The sequence below is a fragment of the Marmota monax genome, unplaced genomic scaffold (assembly GCF_021218885.2).
Source record: "Marmota monax isolate L192 unplaced genomic scaffold, Marmota_monax_Labrador192_F-V1.1 WCK01_AAM20220418_F8-fsc00006, whole genome shotgun sequence".
Classification (NCBI taxonomy): domain Eukaryota; kingdom Metazoa; phylum Chordata; class Mammalia; order Rodentia; family Sciuridae; genus Marmota; species Marmota monax.
In genome coordinates this window covers 15,620,641-15,640,014 of record NW_026693712.1, presented here as the reverse complement: position 1 = coordinate 15,640,014, position 19,374 = coordinate 15,620,641, and the positions used below count along the sequence as shown (strand labels likewise).

Below are 19,374 nucleotides of genomic sequence, written 5' to 3'. Positions count from 1 at the left end.
AACCAGAGACCCTGCCTCTAATAGAAGAAAAAGTAGGTCCTAATCTCCATCATGTGGGATTAGGCCGCAATTTCCTTGATAAGATTCCTGTGGCTCAAGAATTAAAATCAAGAATTAATAAATGGGATGGACTCAAAACTAAAAAGTTTCTTCTCAGCAAAAGAAACAATCTGTGAGGTGAATAGAGAACCTACAGCTTAGGAGCAAATCTTTACTCCTAACACATCAGATAGATCACTAATCTCTAGGGTATATAAAGAACTCAAAAAGCTAAGCACCAAAAAAAAAAAAAAAACAAATAACCCAATCAGTAAATGGGCCAAGGACCTGAACAGACACTTCTTAGAAGATGATATACAATAAATCAACAAATATATGAAAAAATGTTCATCATCACTAGCAATTAGAGAAATGGCAAATAAAAACTACTCTAAGATATCATCTCACTCCAGTCAGGATGGCAGCTATTATGAAGACAAACAACAATAAATATTGGCGAGGATGTGGGGAAAAAGGTATATTCATACACTGCTGGTGGGACTACAAATTGGTACTGCCAATATGGAAAGCATTATGGAGATTTCTTAGAAAACTGGGAATGGAATCACCATTTGACCCAGCTATCCCTCTCCTCATTCTATACCCAAAGGACTTAAAAACAGCATACTATAGGGACACAGCCACATCAATGTTTATAGCAGCACAATTCACAATAGCTAAACTGTGGAACCAACCTAGATGCCCTTCCATAGATGAATGGATTAAAAAAATGTGGCATATATACACAATGGAATTTTACTCAGCAATAAAAGAGAATAAAATCATGGCATTTGCTTGTAAATGGATGGAGTTAGAGAAAATAATGCTAAGTGTAAGTTAGCCAATCCCAAAAACCCTAATGCCAAATGTTTTCTTTGATATAAGGAGGCTGAGTATTCATAGTGGGATAGGGAAAGGAAACATGGGAGGAATAAATGAACTCTAGATAGGGCAGAGCGGTTGGAGGGAAAGGAGGGGGAATGGGGTTTTAAATGATGGTGGATTGTGATGATCATTACTATCCAAAGTATGTAGGAAGACACAAATTGGTGTGAATATACTTTGTATACAACCAGAAATATGAAAAATTGTGCTTCATGTGTGTAATAAGAATTGTAATACATTCTGCTGTCATATACATATAAATAAAAATTATATAAATATAAATCATATTATTTATATAAATAAAAATAAATATGTAAATAAAAATAAAAATTAAAAAAAGAAAAAAAAGTTATTTATTTTTGTATGTTGACTTTATATCCTGCTACTTTGCTGATTTTATCAGACCTTTTATCCATTTGTCAAACTTCTTTTGGAGTTTAAGTTCTTTGGGTCCACTAGATGTAGAATTACATCATCAGCAAACAGAGATAGTTTGACTTCTTCTTTTCGTATTTATTCCTCTTTAATTTCCTTCTCTAATTGCTAGAGTCTAAAGAACTATATTGAATAGGAATGGTGAGGGTGGACATCCTTGTCTTATTCCTGATTTTAGAGAAAATGCTTTCAGTTTTTCTCTGTTCAATATTATGTTGGCTTTGAGTTTGTCATATATACCTTTATAATGTTGAGGTAATTTCCTTCTGTTCCTAATTTCTATGGTTTTTTAATATTAATGGGTCCTGAATTTATAGTTTTTTCTGCATCTGTTGAGATAATCATATGATTTTTGTCCTTGATTCTATTTAATGTCTTGAATTATATTTATTTATTTGTGTATGTTGAACCAATATTGCATCCCTGAGATGAATCCAGTTTGTTCAGCAATCTTGTTAATGTGGTTTTGAATGTGGCTTCCTAGTATTTTATTAAGGATTTTTGCATGTATGATCAGGAATATTGGTCTGTGATTTTCTTTCCTTTATGTGTCTTTGGTTTTGGCATCAGGATGATACTGATGTCATAGAAAGAGCTTGGGAATGTTCCTTCTCTTTCTGTTCATGGATAGTTTGAGGCGGATTGGTGTTCTTTCAGGGTCTGGTAAGAATTCATATAGTCCTGAGTTTTTCTTTGTTGGAAGACTGTTACTGCTTCAGTCTCATGTTTGATATTGGTCTGTTTTTTATGTCTTTTATATATTCTTAGTTCCATTTGAGTCTAGGAATTTGTCAGTATCTTGTAGATTTTCTCATTTATTGGCATATGAGTTTTCAAAATAATCTCCCAATAATCTTCTGGATTTCAGATTTGTCTGTGGTAATATCTCCTTTTTCATCTCTAATGTTGTTGATTTGGGTCTTCTCTGTCATTCTTTTGGTTACTTTGGCTAATGGTTTATCCATCTTGTTAATCATTTCAAAGAACCAGCTCTTTGTTTCATTGGTCCTTAGTGTTTTTAAAAATTCTTTCATTAATTTCAGCTCTGTTCTTAATTATTTCCTGTATCTCCTGGTTTTGAAATTAGTTCCTGTATGTTGTATCGTTGTTCTTATTTGTAGGAATTTAAATATTCCTCCAAAGATACAGTCTTCATTTGTGTTTCCAAAGTACAAATCTCTTGTGTTTACGTGATGTGTGTAAGTTTTCTTGCTGTTGGTTCCTAATTTCAATCCATTATGATCTGAGAAGAGGCATGGAATATCTCAATTTTTGTATGGTAAGGCTTGTTTTATGCCTTAAATATGGCCTATTTTGTAAAGGTTCCATGAGCTGCTGAGAAGAAAGCATATTTAGCTGTTGTTGGGTGAAATATTCTGTAGATATCTGTTAGGTCACATTTGATTTGTAGTATTGTTTAGGTCAGAGATGTCTTTATTATGTGTGAGTGACCTGGCTTTTGTTGAAAGGGTGTGTTAAAAGTACCAGGTATTATTGTATTAAGTCTCTTTGGAACTTTAAATAGTCAAAAAGTGTTTCTTTTATGTAATGAAGTGTACAGGTATTTTGAGCATAAATATTTACTATTGTTATATCTTCTTTTGGATTGTTTACTTTATCAGTGTGTAGTGGTCTTCCTTGTCTCTTTTAATCAGTTTTTTGCTTGAAATCTGCTTTATCAGATATGAGAATAGCTACTTGTACTTGTTTTCAAAATCCATTTGCATAGAATATCTTTTTCCATCTTTTTACTTCCATTCTGTGGATATTTGTGCCTATAATATGTGTCTCTAGCAAATGGTCTATGGTTGATTCTTGTTTTTAAATCAATTCTCCCAGTATGTCTTTTTAAAAATTTTTTTGTTGTAGATGGACACAGTACATTTATTTTATTTATTAATTTTAATATGGTACTGAGTATCCAACCCAGAGCCTCACACATGCCAGTTGAGTGCTCTACCACCGAGCCCCAGCCCCCCAGTATATCTTTTAATTGGAGAGTTGAAACCATTTACATTCAGTTATTATGGAGAGTTGTTCATGATTTTTCTATCATTTCAGTTTGTTTCATAGATTTTATTCATAATTTTTATTTGCCTAATTGCTCTTCTAGAGAGCTGCATCTGTTTGAGAGCTCTGGGGTTTGTTTTTGAGTTTATCTTTGCATAGTATTCCTTTAAGTAGTTTCTGTAGTATTGGTTTGGTGATCATGAAATTTTTTAAAATATTTTTTAGTTGTACATGGATGCAGGGTTTTTATTTTGTTTATTTGTTTTTATGTGGTGCTGAGGATCGAATCCAGTGCCTCACACGTGGGAGGCAAGCACTTTACTGCTAAGCCATACCCCAGCCACCATGAATTTTTTTAAATATTTTTTTTTAGTTGTAAGATGGACACAATATCTTTATTTTATTTAGTTATCTTTATGTGGTACTGAAGATCAAACCCAGGGCCTTACATGTGCAAGGCAAGCACTGTACCACTGAGCTACAACCCTAGCCCAATGAATTATTTTAGTTTATCCTTATCATGGAAAGTTTTCATTTCCTCTATAATTTTGAATAATAGCTTTGCTGGATATAGCAACCTTCGCTGGCAAATTTTTCTTTCAGAACTTGGATTATCTCTTTCTAAGCCCTCTTGGATTTTATAATCTTAAGAAGTCTGAAATAAGTCTTATTGGTTTATACTTCTAAATGTGATTTGACATATCTTTCTTGCAACTTTTGATATTCTATCCTTATTCTTAAGCATTTTGATTATAATATACCTTGGGGAGGGTTTGTTTTTGGTCTTATTTGGGTTTCTATATGCCCTCTGAATGTGGATATTCATCTCATTCCTAAAGTTTAGAAAATTTTCTGCTGTTTACTGAAAAAGGTTCTTATTGTTATTATCTTGTATTTCTATGCCCTCATACATTCTGTTGACTCTTAGGTTTAATCTTATATTTTGCTTGTGGTCTTTAAATTTTTTCCCCTTTACCTGCCTACTGAGTATTCCAGCTCAAATACCCCGTCTTTGAGATTCTCTTTTTTGTACTCTCTAGTGGTGCTACTTCCAAGTGAATTTTTAAGTTTGATTTATTGTCTTTTATTTCCATGGTTCTGATTTATTTCCTTTCAGAATCTATTTCTTCCCTAAAATGGTCTTTCACCTCCTATAACTGCTCCCTTAATTCATTTCTTAGATCATCTTTTAGCTCATTAAACATTTTAATAATTTAAAGAAGTTTTTCTCTGGTATTTCTTCCCATTCCATATCCAAGTGTTCCTTTGTTGGACATTTGTAACTTTAAGGAGGAATTTTTTTTTAATTATCAATGGACCTTTACTTTATTAATTTATTTAAATGTGGTGCTGAGAATCGAACCCAGTGCCTTACACATGCTAGGCAAGCGCTCTACCACTGAGCCACAACCCCAGCCCTAGGGAGGATATTTGTTTGCTTATTTCCTCATGTCTTCAGAGTTTTTGGACCTGTTGAAATAGGTTCCTTTTTCTCTTTTGTGAGTCTGCTTTTGATGTGTAGTTGTGTCTTCTGCAGTAAGTTCTGTATTGTTGATATCTCTCAGCTTCAGCATGTAGGTGCAGTGTAATCCATTTCTTAGTAGAACTACTATTGCCTCCCAGTTTGGTGCTGTACAACTACAGAATTCATTCACTCTTGTAGAGCTGCTGTTACACTGTAGGCTTTTCTGTACCTTCTTTTTCTGATTTTGCTGTAGGAGTAAATATCTAAGAGAGGGACCTAATATACCCTTCTAGTAATTCCTACTTTGGACTTATTCATTGCTTTGGGGTTTTGATCTCTTCTATTCTGTGTGGTAAAGTGTTGTTGAAGCTTGAGCAGGATTGTTTTTTTGTGTGAAGGACTGTCACTTTACTGAGTTCTGGGTGTTGTTCAGCCAAGGAGTCTGTACCCTGTGAACTTACAGTATTATATCAGTCGCTTCCTAGCCCTTGTTAGAAAAGGAAACAAGACAACAGCAACAATCATAGTGGTCAATATACAGCATTAGAACAAATGTCCACTGTATACTATGGCATGCACACCCTAATCACTGCAAAAGAGGAATGGTTGGGTCTGCATTTAATAACAGCAACAATAAACTGCCATGACCTAGATCTAGCATTAAACAACAGGTGTCAACTGTGCCTTCCCCATGGCTAATAATTGCTACAGCATGAATGCAGGGAGGTCAGTAGTTATATAAATTATTCTGAAGGACAGTGATATTACAGTTCATTAAGAATAAAGAGGGCTGGGGATATAGCTCAGTTGGTCGAGTGTTTGCCTCGCACGCACAAGGTCCTGGGTTCAATCCCCAGCACCATACACACACACACACACACACACACACAGAAGAAAAAAAAAGGAAGGAAGGAAGAAAATGTACTGGGAAAGTGAAACAAAGTTTAAAATGCAAAAGGTGAAGAAAGGTACTAAGCAGGGGAGAGATAATAAGGAATGCCTATAAAGGAAGAGTAAAAGGGGGAGGGGCAAATGAATTTGTTTATAGAAGGGAGAAGAGAGGAGGAGTAATTAAAGAAAAAAATTGAGAGTCAAACAAAAAGCCAGACCAAAACACACAAACAAGCCTTATCCCTCTGAGATCAAAACAATGTGAAATAACAGCTGATTGAGGAAATAAAAAAGAAATATATAAGGAAAATGTGACTTAAAAAGAAGAGAAATAAATGAAGATATACATGGATTCATGAGCCAGTCAACACAGCTATAACACCTGCAGCCATATTCATACTTATTGAAAAAAGGAGAAAAGAAAAAGAAAAAAAACAGACAAAAATAATGTCTTTCAGTTTCCTCTTGGGCTGTGCACCCTTTAGAGCAGGACTGGGGGTTGTTAAATCCATCTTCTGTCAGCTGGAGTGGCCTGTCAGCTGGAGTGGCCAACTGAAGCTGGTTGTATTGGTTCTCTGGATCCCTGCTCACAGATTTAAGTTGAGACAAAATGGGAAGTAATGACAATTGGAGTGTTGTCTGTTCAAATCAGGTAGATGCCCTCCTAAGAGCAGTACTGATTCAGGGTTCTGTATGTGAGGTTCAGGCAGCTGCTGTTTAGTTTTGGCTGATTTTTCAAGCTTTGCCTTGAAGTATCTACTCTAGAGCGAACACTTCACCTATCTTATTGCCAGGCAAATGCTGATTTTTGTTGGGCATCTGAATCTGGGAGAGGGTCCTGTGAGAGCTCCACTCTTGAAGCTCATCTCATACATGCCACCCACCTACAAATATGATCTTCCCAGGACAGACTTGCCCTCTTGTCCAGGGATTTCTCTGGTTAATCCCACAAGCTTCCAAATCCCAAGGGAAAGCAAGAAGCATTCCCTTCTGTATCCTTGCCTGAGTCCCCCCGGGCACAAGCCCCCTCTGTGTCTGCCTCAGTTAAGCCCCTCTAAGGAGAACTCTAGATCTCAGGCAGACACATACAGGGAAAAGTCAGTAGGAACACTCAATTTCAGATCGCCCCTGTCTTCTACAGGCTCCTCTTTGCCAAATTTTCTTTGCAAATCCAGTCTTGTCTTTCTACTTGGGTTTCTCCTCCTCTCAGCAGTAGACTGATGTTGCAGCCTTGTTACCTGGATTCCCTAGGTATTCTTTCCTGTCCTATGTTCAAATTGCATAAATTTCTGTCTCTGTGATTCTAATACTGAGATTTGGTGAATTTTCCCTGTTACCCACCTCACTAAGAAGTAGTATTCCTGCTAGTTGGCTTCAGAGTCACAGAGCAAGTGGAAGTAGCACCCTCCCTTTACTCCTCCATCTTTTTTCCTCCTCTTCAAGTAGTTTTATGGTTTGGATTTTAAATATAGGTCTCTGATCCATTTTGAAATATTTTTGGTTAAGAGTATAAGGTTTATTTCTGGATTCATCTTTGCATGTAGCATTCAGTTATTTCATCATCATTTGTTGAAAACTCTTGGCTTCATTGTATTGTCTTTGCTCCTTTGTTGAAGATCAGTTGACACATTTACATGGGTCCATTTCTGGGCTTTGTGTTGTGTTCCACTGGTTATTGATATATATATATATATATATTTTTTTTTTTTTTTTTTTTTTTGGCTAATACTATACCTCCTTCTAGGCCTTTTTCTTTTCATATAAACTTGAGAATGGATTTGTTGATATCCAGAAAATAACTGTCTGGGATTTTGATTGGGAGTGCATTGAATCTACAGATCAAGATGAGGAGAACTGACTTCTTGACAATATTGAATCTTCCTTTCTGTGAATATGGAATTTTGCTCTGTTTATTTTATTCTTTGACTCCTTTCATCAGAATTTTGTAGTTTTCATTATATAGATATATACATTTTTATTAGATTTATACATAATTATTTTATTTTGAGGGTATTTTCAGTTTAGAATTCAACTTATTCATTGTTGATATATAGGAAAGTGATTTATATCTTCATTTTGTATCTCTCAACCCTGTTAAAATTTCTTTTAAGTTCCATGAATTTGTTCTTGTACGTTTTCCACATAGATAACCATGCCATCTATGAGCAGTTTTATTTCTTTCTTCCAAGTCAGTATACCCTTTATTTCCTAATTGGATTAGCGTGCAATTCCAGTACAGATTGACAAAAGAACAAGAGGGATATGCTTGTCTTGTATCTAATTTTCCATCCTCAAGTGTGATGTAACTGTAGGTTTCTTTGGAAACAATTCTTTATTAAATAACTCTATAATTCTTTTATTTCATATTTTTATACTGTAGTCATGTAGCATGTAGTCATTTCTATTTCTAGTTTCCAGTTTAAAAAGTTTAATCATGAATGGATGTTGGATAGTTTTCAAGTGATTTTTCTGCATCTTGATAGGATCAAATGATTTTTCTTCTTAGGCCTGTAGATGTGATGAATTACTTAATTGATGTTCAAATGTTGCACTTCGCATGCTTGGAATAAATTTCATTTGGCTGTGTTGTGTAATTATTTTTTTGGGTTTGGTTTACCAATATTTTCTTGAGAATTTTGTCTCTGCATTCATGAGAGATATTGGTATGAATTTTTTCTTATAATGTCTTTATATGGTTTTGTTATTAGGGTGATGTTGGCTTCTTGGAATAAGTGGAAAAGTGTTCCTTTTTATTACATCCTATGGTAGAGATTGCAGAGATATGAAATAACTTCTCTCTTAAATTTTGGCAGAGTTAACCAGTGAATCCATCTGAGCATACTGCTTTCTATTTTGGAAGATATTGATTCAATTTCTTTTTTTTTTTTTAATTTTTTATTGTTGGCTGTTCAAAACATTACATAGTTCTTGATATATCATATTTCACAATTTGATTCAAGTGGGTTATGAGCTCCCAAATTTCTTTAATAAATAAAAACCTATTCAGGTTGTCTTTTAATGTGAGTTTTGGCATGTTTTATCTTTCAAATAATTGGTTCAATTCATCTTTATTATCAACTTTGTGGATATAGAGTGGTTCATATACCTGATTATCTATTTAATGTCCACAAGATCTGTAGTAATATTTCCTCTGACATTTCTGATAATAGTAATTTGTGACTTCTTTTTTCCTTAGCCTGGCTATAGGCTTATTAATTCTGATTTTTTTTGTGTGTGTGTAGAACCAACTTTAGGTTTTAGAAATTTTTCCTAATGATTTCATTTTCCATTTTATTGATTGATTTCCCTTTCAGATTCTCCAATTTTTGTTAGTTCTTGACCTCTGCTTATTTTGTTTTTTCCTTATTTCCTAAGATGGATACCTAGATATTGATTTTAAGATCTTTAAATCTTACCAATACATGCATTTTATGCTATAAATTTTCTAAGTACTGTTTCTTCTGTGACCCACAAATTTTGATATTTGGGTGTCCATTTTCATGTAGCTCAAAATATTTCAAAATTTCTCCAGATTTTTTTCTTTGATCCATGTATTTTTAAAGATTGTTCAATCACCACGTTTTTTGATTGCATAGCTTTTTTTGTTATTGATTTCTAGTTTAATTTTGTTTTGGTTTGAGAGAAGACAGAATATAATTTCTGTTCTTTTAAATTCATTAAGGTATGATTTATGGCCTCTTTGAATTCTGTTCCATTGATCTGTTTGTCTGTTTTTACACTAGTACAGCTGTTGTATTGTGATTTTATAGTAATTTTTGGAATTAGGAAGAATAACTCTGTTCTTTTACTTCATATTTTTATATTGTCATGTAGCAAATGCTCATTGCACATATGATGGATAAGGCACATTTGGTTTTTAAAATCATAATACTTTTTTCTTAATGATTAGTCTCTTGTGGAAAAAAGTATTCATAGGAAAAAATTTCAGGTCACCAATTCGTAGATAAGGCATGAACATAGTATGTTTTAGAAGATACAGAATAGATTATATAGAACCGCTGGGTCCCCTCCCTCCAGCCTCTATGTTCTGTATTGCACAACACTGCTACATTTATTAGGCATTTATTCCTTCTTCTTAGAGAAAGAGTGGATTTTAAACTAAGAATTTTGATTAGATATTTGTGTAAAAAGTTATCTTTCATTATAGACACATTTGGAGTAACCTCAGAAGTCAGTTTTTCCTTCCTTTAGTACTTTTTGCAGTAATAGGCCACACCATTTGAGGAATGGATGCACTAATCTTTGGGTCCTTGGCTACAGCTCATTTTCAATTTGTTGTATTCACATGCATACATTGCCACATTGACGTTTACATATCCACTTTATCATCTCACTGTTCCTGAAGTGGTAACGACCTTCAGTAGAACAAAGAGGGGATAAAATAGGAAAATTGGAGTTCTACAAAAGCATGGTGGGAGTCACATGATAAAAAGCAGATTTTCTTTATTATGATGTTTCTCCATATTTGGCATTGCTGTAAATGACTAACTAACATTTACTGCCAATTCAGTACAAATGTGTGGTTTGATAATACCAGAACAGCGAATTTAAATGAAAAATAAAAGTTAAACATTTCCACACAAAATATTACAGTCTGACATTTCACTGCATAGGTAAAAAGACATTTTTTAAACTACAGATTATTATTCCGCATGAATAGAAAACTACAACTTTTATTTTTAAACAGGAGTCACTGGTTTTAATTTTTACACATTTTAAAATTACTGTGATAAAAAATAATGAAAAAGCTTCTTAATAATGCCATACACAGTATAATATAGATTTGTCCCCATTATATAGCATTTGTTTAATATACAAAATAGAATATTGACACACTTGAATCTATATGTAGTTAAGCAAGTTATTTTAGGAGGGTATTTTCATACAGCCTTTCATCAGAAAATAAAATCCTTCTTTCAGACATTTTCTAGAGAGAAGCTAATCCTTTCCTGAAAACCTAGTCACTAATCCTTAGACCAGGTTGATTGAAAATAAAACTTCTATCTAAAGTGGTTTAAAGTGTTTCCATACACTTTTATTTCCTCTTCCCTCACTGAAACCAGGCACATAAAAACACATTCATCTACAGCTACATTTGTTGGGGTGACCAACCAAGATCAAAAATCTCACTGATGGCTACCATGATTATTGGATTTTGACAAATCAAAGTATAAAAATATTGTTCATTTCACGGAGATGTAGTTTTTTAAATATATTTAAAAGGGAACTAAAATAAGACTTAAGTAAAATTGGAATTGTTCCTCCCCTCCCCTTTCTCTCCCTCATTGTCCCCGCCCTCCCAAATTCTGAAGTGAGGCTTTCTTTTATGTGCTTGCCCAGAGTCTTATCCTATGTTCATTATTATGCTCTTTGAAGACACTAACCAATCATGCTAGTTCTCCTTTTGGAGTGGTGAAGTTACCCTCCCCCCCAAGAGAAGGCAGGTGAGCTCCTTCAGGCTACCCTTCCCCAATTTTATACAGATGGGTGTGTGTGTGTGTGTGTGTGTGTGTGTGTGTGTGTGTGTGTGAGTGTGAGTGTATCCCCGAGGCTCAAGTCCTTCTCCTCAGTTCTGATTGTATAGTATCCCACAGTAATGCCTAAAAAACACTGAGAGGATCACTTTTTTCTACCAGTAATTAAAAGTATTTTTCAGGATTTGTTATGAGTCATCTAGGCATGCCACGGACTCTTACTGAAAGTCACTATAAACCTTAATAGTTACGGATGGCGAAAATGACACGCTGTAGAAAATGAAGCTGCTTTCAAACAGCACTCTTCTTTTCACTTAAGTCTATTATGCTTAAAATTCAGATAATTCTTCTTTCCCATGTATTCTAAGAGCATAACTTCTTTTTCCATTTAATGTAAAGCCTTCTATACTTGTTTTATGAATATCAGTTGGCTTTTTGTTGACAGTAAAGTGCACGTATTCTGTTTTTTTAAATTCTGAGCTCTGTTTTTTTGAAAGCCAAAGTGATTATGACTGAAGTAGGATTAATGTGTGATGTGCTTTCTGGTTTTAACCATAACATACTATAAATGAATAATAATCTACTTTTGAGAATCTCTTTTTGAAACTTAACACTGTCATTGATAATATTCAAGTGGTATTTCTTAGGCACCATAAATTTCACATCCAGTTGGGTTACAAACCATATCTTAAGAACTTTGAGATCAATTTAAATCATTACTAAAGGAACATTCCCTTTTAGAGAGCATTCAAAAAGCAAAGGATTACATTTTTTTATTAAATAATTTCTTTAAAATACTGAAAATAACAAACAACATTCAAAAGCATTCAAAGAAAACATAAACATGTTCCTCATTCTACTTAGAAATGAACTCTTGTTGTAGGGTAGAAAGGAATTAGTGTATTATTGGCATCCTAGAGATTTTGCCCTATTTACATATTGCTGGTACCTCTGTGCATATTATTGCCAAACTTCTAAAGCCTCTGGTTTTATTAACCTGTTGGAGAGGCTGTATGTGAAAGTAACCCTGTTATTTAGATGGTGCCTGTTAAGTATGTAAGCACCACCTTTCTGTCCCTTGCTTACATACATCAGTGCAAAGAGATTTAGTAAACCAAACCTGCGCTGACAGACTCACTGTTGGAATGAGAAGGGTGGTCAGAATGGGAGGCCAAGGATTACTTCCCTCTGTGATCTGATTGGGTCAGAGCCTCACCCACCTTCACTTGAACATGGGGCCAGTTTTCATCTCCTTCCCCTAGATCAAATCTGTTTGGTGTCTGAGACCACTGCTGCCTGTATGAATGCTTGTACACACTATAAATCATATAGGTTATCCATCAACATTTCTTTGACCCCTACAAAAAATATATAACATGTCGTGATAAAACAATCTCATCTAAAAATCATTCTTATTTTACACTATACAAGCTATTGTACAATCATTTTAATAAATTGCATGTAAAGCTGCAGTAGCCCTTCCCTTCCCAGATTAGTGAATACCAATATGATATATATCTGAAACTATAACTAAATATAAAAATATATTAGAAGTTTCATATTTTTAATATTAGATTTTCAGTTTTCTATTACACAAATAATTTGGCCACCTTGAATAGAAATCAGATTTCTTGTGGCTTAGTAAATATGTTATGTTTTGAGTTTACATAAAGTTGGTAAGGTGCACACAGAAAGGGCTACTACAGCTTCTGTTTTGTTTAAAATGACAATTCTCAACAGTGAAGAAATTCACAAGACTTGTGTTAAATTCTATGGCACACGTAGGGATGTGAAATTATACAAACATTGATAATCTGACATTCAGTTCTAAATCACAAAAATCAGTAGCTGAGCTTTCCTGTATTACCAGGAAAGATAGACCAATTGGTGACAGATGGGAATGTGAAAATGGGTATCTAGCCACTTTTGCCATACTGGAGATTAAGTTTTTGGGTAAAGTTTAATGAGAGAAAATTACTTGGTCTGATTAAAAATCTCTTAGCTGTGTTACAACTGTTATCTGGAATTATAACTTTTAAGAAGTTATTCAAACTACTACAAAAGGTCCTGAAAGAGAATTAGATTATCAATTTTCTTGCCACCTAACCATTGCAGAGATAGGGCATAAGGTACAAAGAGGGCCTCTTGGTAGTTATTACTTTTTAAAATTAGTCTTTTGCAGCCATCATCCACAGTTTACCCAGTAGGTCACTGGACTTAGGTGCTCTATACCAGTTAGGACGGTTAATTTTCACAACCTATATAGTTCTCCACTGAAGCAGATATATACAAAATATGAGCTTTTTTTGACAAGAATACTGGAGATTTGAGTCAATTTTTGTGGTCTTCTGATAGCTAAGTGCCATCAGGTTAGAAGCACCAACCCATTTTCACACAGAAGATTAATGTTTAGAGTTTATTTAGGAAAGCTATGAACTAGCTGCCCATCTTAAACAGCTGTACAATAACTTGAATACAAAATTTATGTAAGAAAAAAATGAGCAAGCGTAGTTTACTGAATATAAAGGAAATTGTTAAAACTAGACAGTAATAGCTATAAAAGGCACAACTTCCCTTTTCTGATATACACTTGTAAACTTTTTTCAGGTTTCCATGCATAAATCAAAAATGCTATCCTAACTATACATGGGGAAATACATCAACAAAAAGTCTAGAAATTTATCCAGCCAACTGAAAAGTATGAGCATGAAGTTCATCACAGGGACTTTGGGCACTGGTGGTTTAGGTGCCATCCTTTTCTGACAGTAGAGATTGCCCTTACATTATTGTTTCTAATTTCTGGGATATACCACCTGGTAAGTTTGACTGTCTACTTTCCCATCACTTAAAAAGTGATGACTCAACTGCTTCTGTTGCCAAGTCTTGGCCCTCTATAAACCACATGTAGTGCGTATTTATAAGGAAAAAAAGAAAACCGACAAAAACAAAAAAACAAAAACGAAAAAAACAACAAAACATCTACAGGACAGATTGGTAATTTGTACAAGAAAAGCTATAAATTCAACTTTCTTTAAGGCAACCTTTCTTAGTAAGGCAGTCACTTTTGATGAAAGAGAAGTTTTTTGATATTTCCATTTGAATATTTTGGTATCTGATTGGTGATGATTTCAGCTAACATCTCTGGGAATTCAATACTCATGGTCTTATCCAAAAATGTTTGGAAGCAATAGTTCAGGAGATTTTCAACCACCTGAAAGAAAAGAATGATTAGGCTTTAAAAGTGAACATTTCACACTCACTGGTCTTTTTTTATTTTTTAATATCTGACCCGAAGTATATGAATCTCTACTGGAATTCTACAGGTGAAAAGAAGTTTAGTGAAGTAAAATAAATATTTAAGTACTAAAGGCTTTTTAAATTCCTTAAATTATATGTAGAATTATATGGAATTAAGTATTTTATGATGAACTGCAGTATCATAAATATATAGAAGTCATATTTTCCTAATTTAATAGCTCATTCATATAAAAACAGAATTTCACCTTTTAAAACAGTGCTGTTAAAAGTCTGTTACAGCATGGTGATATTTTTAATACAAGATTAAAATAACATTTCATAATTGGACTTAGGTAAAAAGTATGCAAAATCAAAGTTCACAAATTGAACTCAAAACATCACCAAAATCTACAAACTGGGGTTGAAGTGGATTAATGTGTAAAACTATATACATTAATCAAACATACTTATGTTCCACAGAATTATTGTTATAGTTGACTTTATTGTTTGATACTTACTTCATGCATGGAGTCCAAAAGTTTTGTCAGTTGATAAAACCTTTGCCAGTTCTGACTGGAGTTTCCTTCCCTTTTGACAATGGCTTTTCCTAGCTCTTTGATGTAGGTCATTCTGATTTCATCAAACAGTTCTTGGCTCTTCAAACCTTCTTTAGGAACTAAAAAGTTAAGATGCAGTTAATTCAAGAATTTCATTGATATAACTTTTCATATACCAAACTGGACATTTAACATCGTGGTTTGCATTTTCTAAATGCATTCTAAAATGGATGCGTTTTCCAAGGATTATGAGACTATAATCAAGGTAGAATATATGATTAGAGAATTGGAGGTCTTAACCTTGGGTTTCTAACTTACAAAATGGGGGTCATCAAATATTGTTTTGATGACAAAATAATACAGTGACCAGTTAACTTTGGCTGTCCTGCACAAAATTCTGGTTTTGCAATAGATGGCTTCAATAATGGTTATTCTTTAACTGATTGAGTATTCCACCAGTTATATCTTAGAACATCTGCAATATTACCAGTTAATTAGAACTTAAAAATTAGATTATATTTTTCAGTGTCTAAACATTCTGAGTTGATAAAAAAGAAAATGATTTTTATTGTAGCCTATAGATAAGTCTTAGTAGGGAGCAAGTTATCTGCCTTTCTTTATGTACTTAAAACATGGAATCTGGATTGTAAAATTGGAATAAAATAATTTGTAGTACATTAATCCTCAAAAATTAGTGCTAGTAAGAAGGACAATAAACAGAGGACCAGTCATGGTCACAACTCACACAAAGATGTTTATAAATTGTTTTATTTTTCAACTTATGTGCTCCTAGGATCACTGGTTCTGTGTTAACAATTGCTAGGGAGAAATATAGGATTCGGTGGCAGAAATTTAAGAAAAGCTGAATGTTTAATATAAAGGAAGATTTCTGAATTTTAGGAATTCTTGGAAATATTATGTACTCTTCATACTTCTGTTTAAGTATTGTGCTGTCAGTGATTGTGGTCATGCCATAAGGGCAGAGCTGAATAGCTGTGACAGACTGCAAAGCTGAAAATGTTTACCAACTTGCCCTTTAAAGTTTGACATCTCTTGCACTATACATAGAGTATATTCTTTCACTTCAGCCTTTATGTTTATTTACATATTGCTGTAAATATCATAAAGTTGGATTATTTTAAAAATTCAGCCTTTCAGTTAAGCTTGAAGCATTTAGTCCATTTCTACAAATAATGAAATTATTGATACATTTAAATTTATTTGCACTACCTTAGATGTGCCTTTTTTCTCCTATCTTTCATTCTTTTGTTTTTTGTTACCCCATGCCTCTTTTGCCCATAATGGTTTGGTAATCTGCATATTCTAGTTGTCCTCCTTGAAATTTAAACACTCATTTCTTAACTTATCAAATTACTCTTTGAGCTTATATGAAGTTATTGTGTATTTTAGTTCCATTTTAACCCCTAAAGATATGACATTAGTTATTTTATTTAAAAATAAATAAATGTTCTGAAAAATAATTTAAAAAAAGAACACTGATGTATTTAGACCATTTAAATTTAAAGTGATAATATAGCTGGATTAACATCTATGATGTTGGTAACTGTTCTAGTCATAATACTTTTCTTTTTTTGTTGTTTTCCTTTTTATCTTGTCTTTTTTTCTACCTTGTTTTCACTGAGCATTTCGTGCTTTCATTTACTCTTCTCTCTTAGCATATCAACTATTACTCCTTTTGTTTTTAGTGGTTTCCCTAGAGTTTGCAGTATGTATTTACAATAAACTTATGTCCCTTTTTTCAATCTATACCACTTTATAGATTGTAATACAGGTACATCTTTTTGGGGGTGGGGAGTACCGGGATTGCATTCAGGAGCACTTGACCAGAGCTACATTCCTCAGCCCTATTTTGTATTTTATTTAGAGATAGAATCTTGCTGAGTTGCTTAGCACCACCCTGTTGCTTAGGCTGGCTTTGAATTTGTGATCCTCCTGTCTCAGCCTCCTGAGCTGCTGAGATTACAGGTATGTTCCACCACGCCCGGTGCAATGCAGGTACCTCTTAACAGAGGGTTCCCAATTCTCTTTCCTAATCCACATAACTCTGCTGTTGTTCATTTCACTTATCCATCTGCTTCAGTCATCCAGTACATTTACTTTGAAGTTACCAACTAAGAAAAAAAATGTTATTTTACCTTCATTTATTCTTTGTCTCATGCTCTTCCTTCCCTATGTAAATCCATGTTCCTGACATTTTTCCTTTCTTCTTAGGAACGGCTTTTGACACTTTATGTAAAATAGGTGAATAATTCCTTTGATTTTTGTCTGAGAAAGTCTTTATTTCTTATTTGCTTCTGATGGTTAATTTTGCTGGATACCTTATACTAGGTTGGGAGGTTTTTTGTGTTTTAAAGCCCTTTAATTATTTTACTTAACTCTCTTTTTGCTTGTAGGCTTTCTGATGAGAAGTCTGATTTAAGTCATAAATAAGCTGATTTTTTTTTTCTGTTATTTTTCTGCAGTTTCAGTGTAGAATATATTAAGGCGTAAATGTGTTGCTTTTTATTTTGCTTGGTGTTCTCTGCATTTCCTGGATATATTTTGGCTTCTGTCCTTAATTTTGTGTTAATCTGAGTAGGAGCTGACCTGTATTTACTGTTTGTTGTAGGTGCTAGCATTTCAGTTCCCTTGTCTTACACCCCGCCCCAGCTCCCTGAAACTTCTTTTTAACTTCTTAAATAGCTTGTCCTGAAACTCTCAGTTTCAATCCACTGTTATACTGAAGCCCTGTTGATATGGTGGTTATAAGATGTTGAGGAGGGGAAAGGTTTAAAAATACTTAAAATTAAATCTCACTCTCTTCTGCAACTAGGCTTGAATGCCTGGGCTGTACCTTTCTAAAATGTTTCTTAACCTTTTTCCACCCCCCTCCCCTCCTACAAGAGAAAGGAAGGCTAGAAGGGACTGGAATCCTTCATTTGCCTTTTTCTTCAGGCCCTGATAAAGTTGTTTTCTCAAAGGGTAGGCCTTGGTTATGGAGAACACTCTCTAGATATTTCCAGATGTTTACTTTTCCTCTTCCTACTAACAAAAAAAAAAGGAAATTTTCTCTCATTTTAACCATGAAGAACTGGTAGAGTTTCTGAAAATAAAACCCAAGTGTTGGGAAATTCCGTAAGACTAGATTCCCAGGAGCTTTGAACTCTCAATTTAGTCCTCATTCAGCCTCTAGCAGTTCATCAAAATTACTGTAGTCTTCCTATCATTTTGCTAGCTCTAGTGGCTCTGTTCCTAGTAAACTGACCTTGGTTAAGAGCTGAGTTTCTAAATTTGCCTGTTTCTCCAGATCTGAGGTGGTGGTTTGCCCTGTGACCTCAATTCTCTGGACCCACCCACATCCATCTATCCATCTATCTATACATGGACTTTCAGGATGTATGTTATAACTTTGTTGCAGTTTTCTTGTATATGTAATACAAACATGTACACTTTAAAAAGTTGTATTTTGGATGATGTCTTTAGCTATATATGTTGTTCAAGAGTCTAATCTGCTTTTCGACCCACCTTTTGCTTTGACAGTTTCACTTATATTTCCAATCATTGTCTTTAAATGTATTAAATGTACTAATTTACAAGGTTCTAAAAATATCCTTAAAGAGAATGCTTCAGAGTAAACTTTACCTTTTGAATTTCTATCTTTACTTAGTTCTTAAGCCCAGCATTTTAGTGGAAAATTAGAATACTAGAATTAGGTACCTATCAGAATAAAAGTCTATATTATATGGTAAAGGGACCTACGATATACATAAAAAAATATCAAAAAGTTCAGTGAGTTTGATATGTATAAAATTTAGACCATTACTTTTTAAAATTGCTAGTATCCAGACATTGAACTATACCTTGTATCTACCAAAATCATGCTCAGAACTTTATGTAACTGTTCACTCAAGTTGTTTCTTTAGCAAGTATACTGTTAATTGCTAGAGAAGGTTACCTTTATCTTGTAGGTTTTTTTTTTTTTTTAAACACGAGGTTATGGAACATCTTCTTCCTTGGTTGAAATATTAATGTTCCTTGCAAAGATACTATGAAAGAATTTAGACTGTGTGCTTTGGAAATGGTTAGATATCATGTGCAACATCCATATCTTAAAGTTTTTTTTGGCAACTATGAGTTACCATTAATAGTAATTACATATTTGCTCATTGGTATATTAAAAAAGGTATTCAGCCATTACCTTGATGTTTTATAAACATTAACCTCATATGTGATTTTTAATGAAATGGCCTAAAGTTTACAATTCTAACTGGTTCAAAGACCTCCTTTTTAAAAAAGGCTTAAGAGTTGTTTTAAGTTCATAGAAAAATTAGGTACAGAGATTTCCCATATATTCCCTGTT

The 19,374-nt window shown here is 33.7% G+C and overlaps 1 protein-coding gene across 6 annotated transcripts in view; it reads right to left on the bottom strand.

Annotated features, from left to right (window-relative positions):
* Positions 1-10,172: 10,172 nt before the first annotated feature.
* Positions 10,173-19,374, bottom strand: part of Nr3c1 (nuclear receptor subfamily 3 group C member 1) — a 110,623-nt gene continuing 101,421 nt past the window's right edge. For all 6 annotated transcript variants that reach the window (XM_046460074.2, XM_046460072.2, XM_046460075.2 and 3 more), the window contains exons 8-9: positions 14,976-15,133; positions 10,173-14,431 (exon numbers count right to left, since the gene is read on the bottom strand). In XM_046460074.2, coding sequence (XP_046316030.1) covers positions 14,279-14,431; positions 14,976-15,133 — 311 coding nt within the window. In that variant the 3' untranslated portion in view covers positions 10,173-14,278. The remainder of the gene's footprint in view (positions 14,432-14,975; positions 15,134-19,374) is intronic.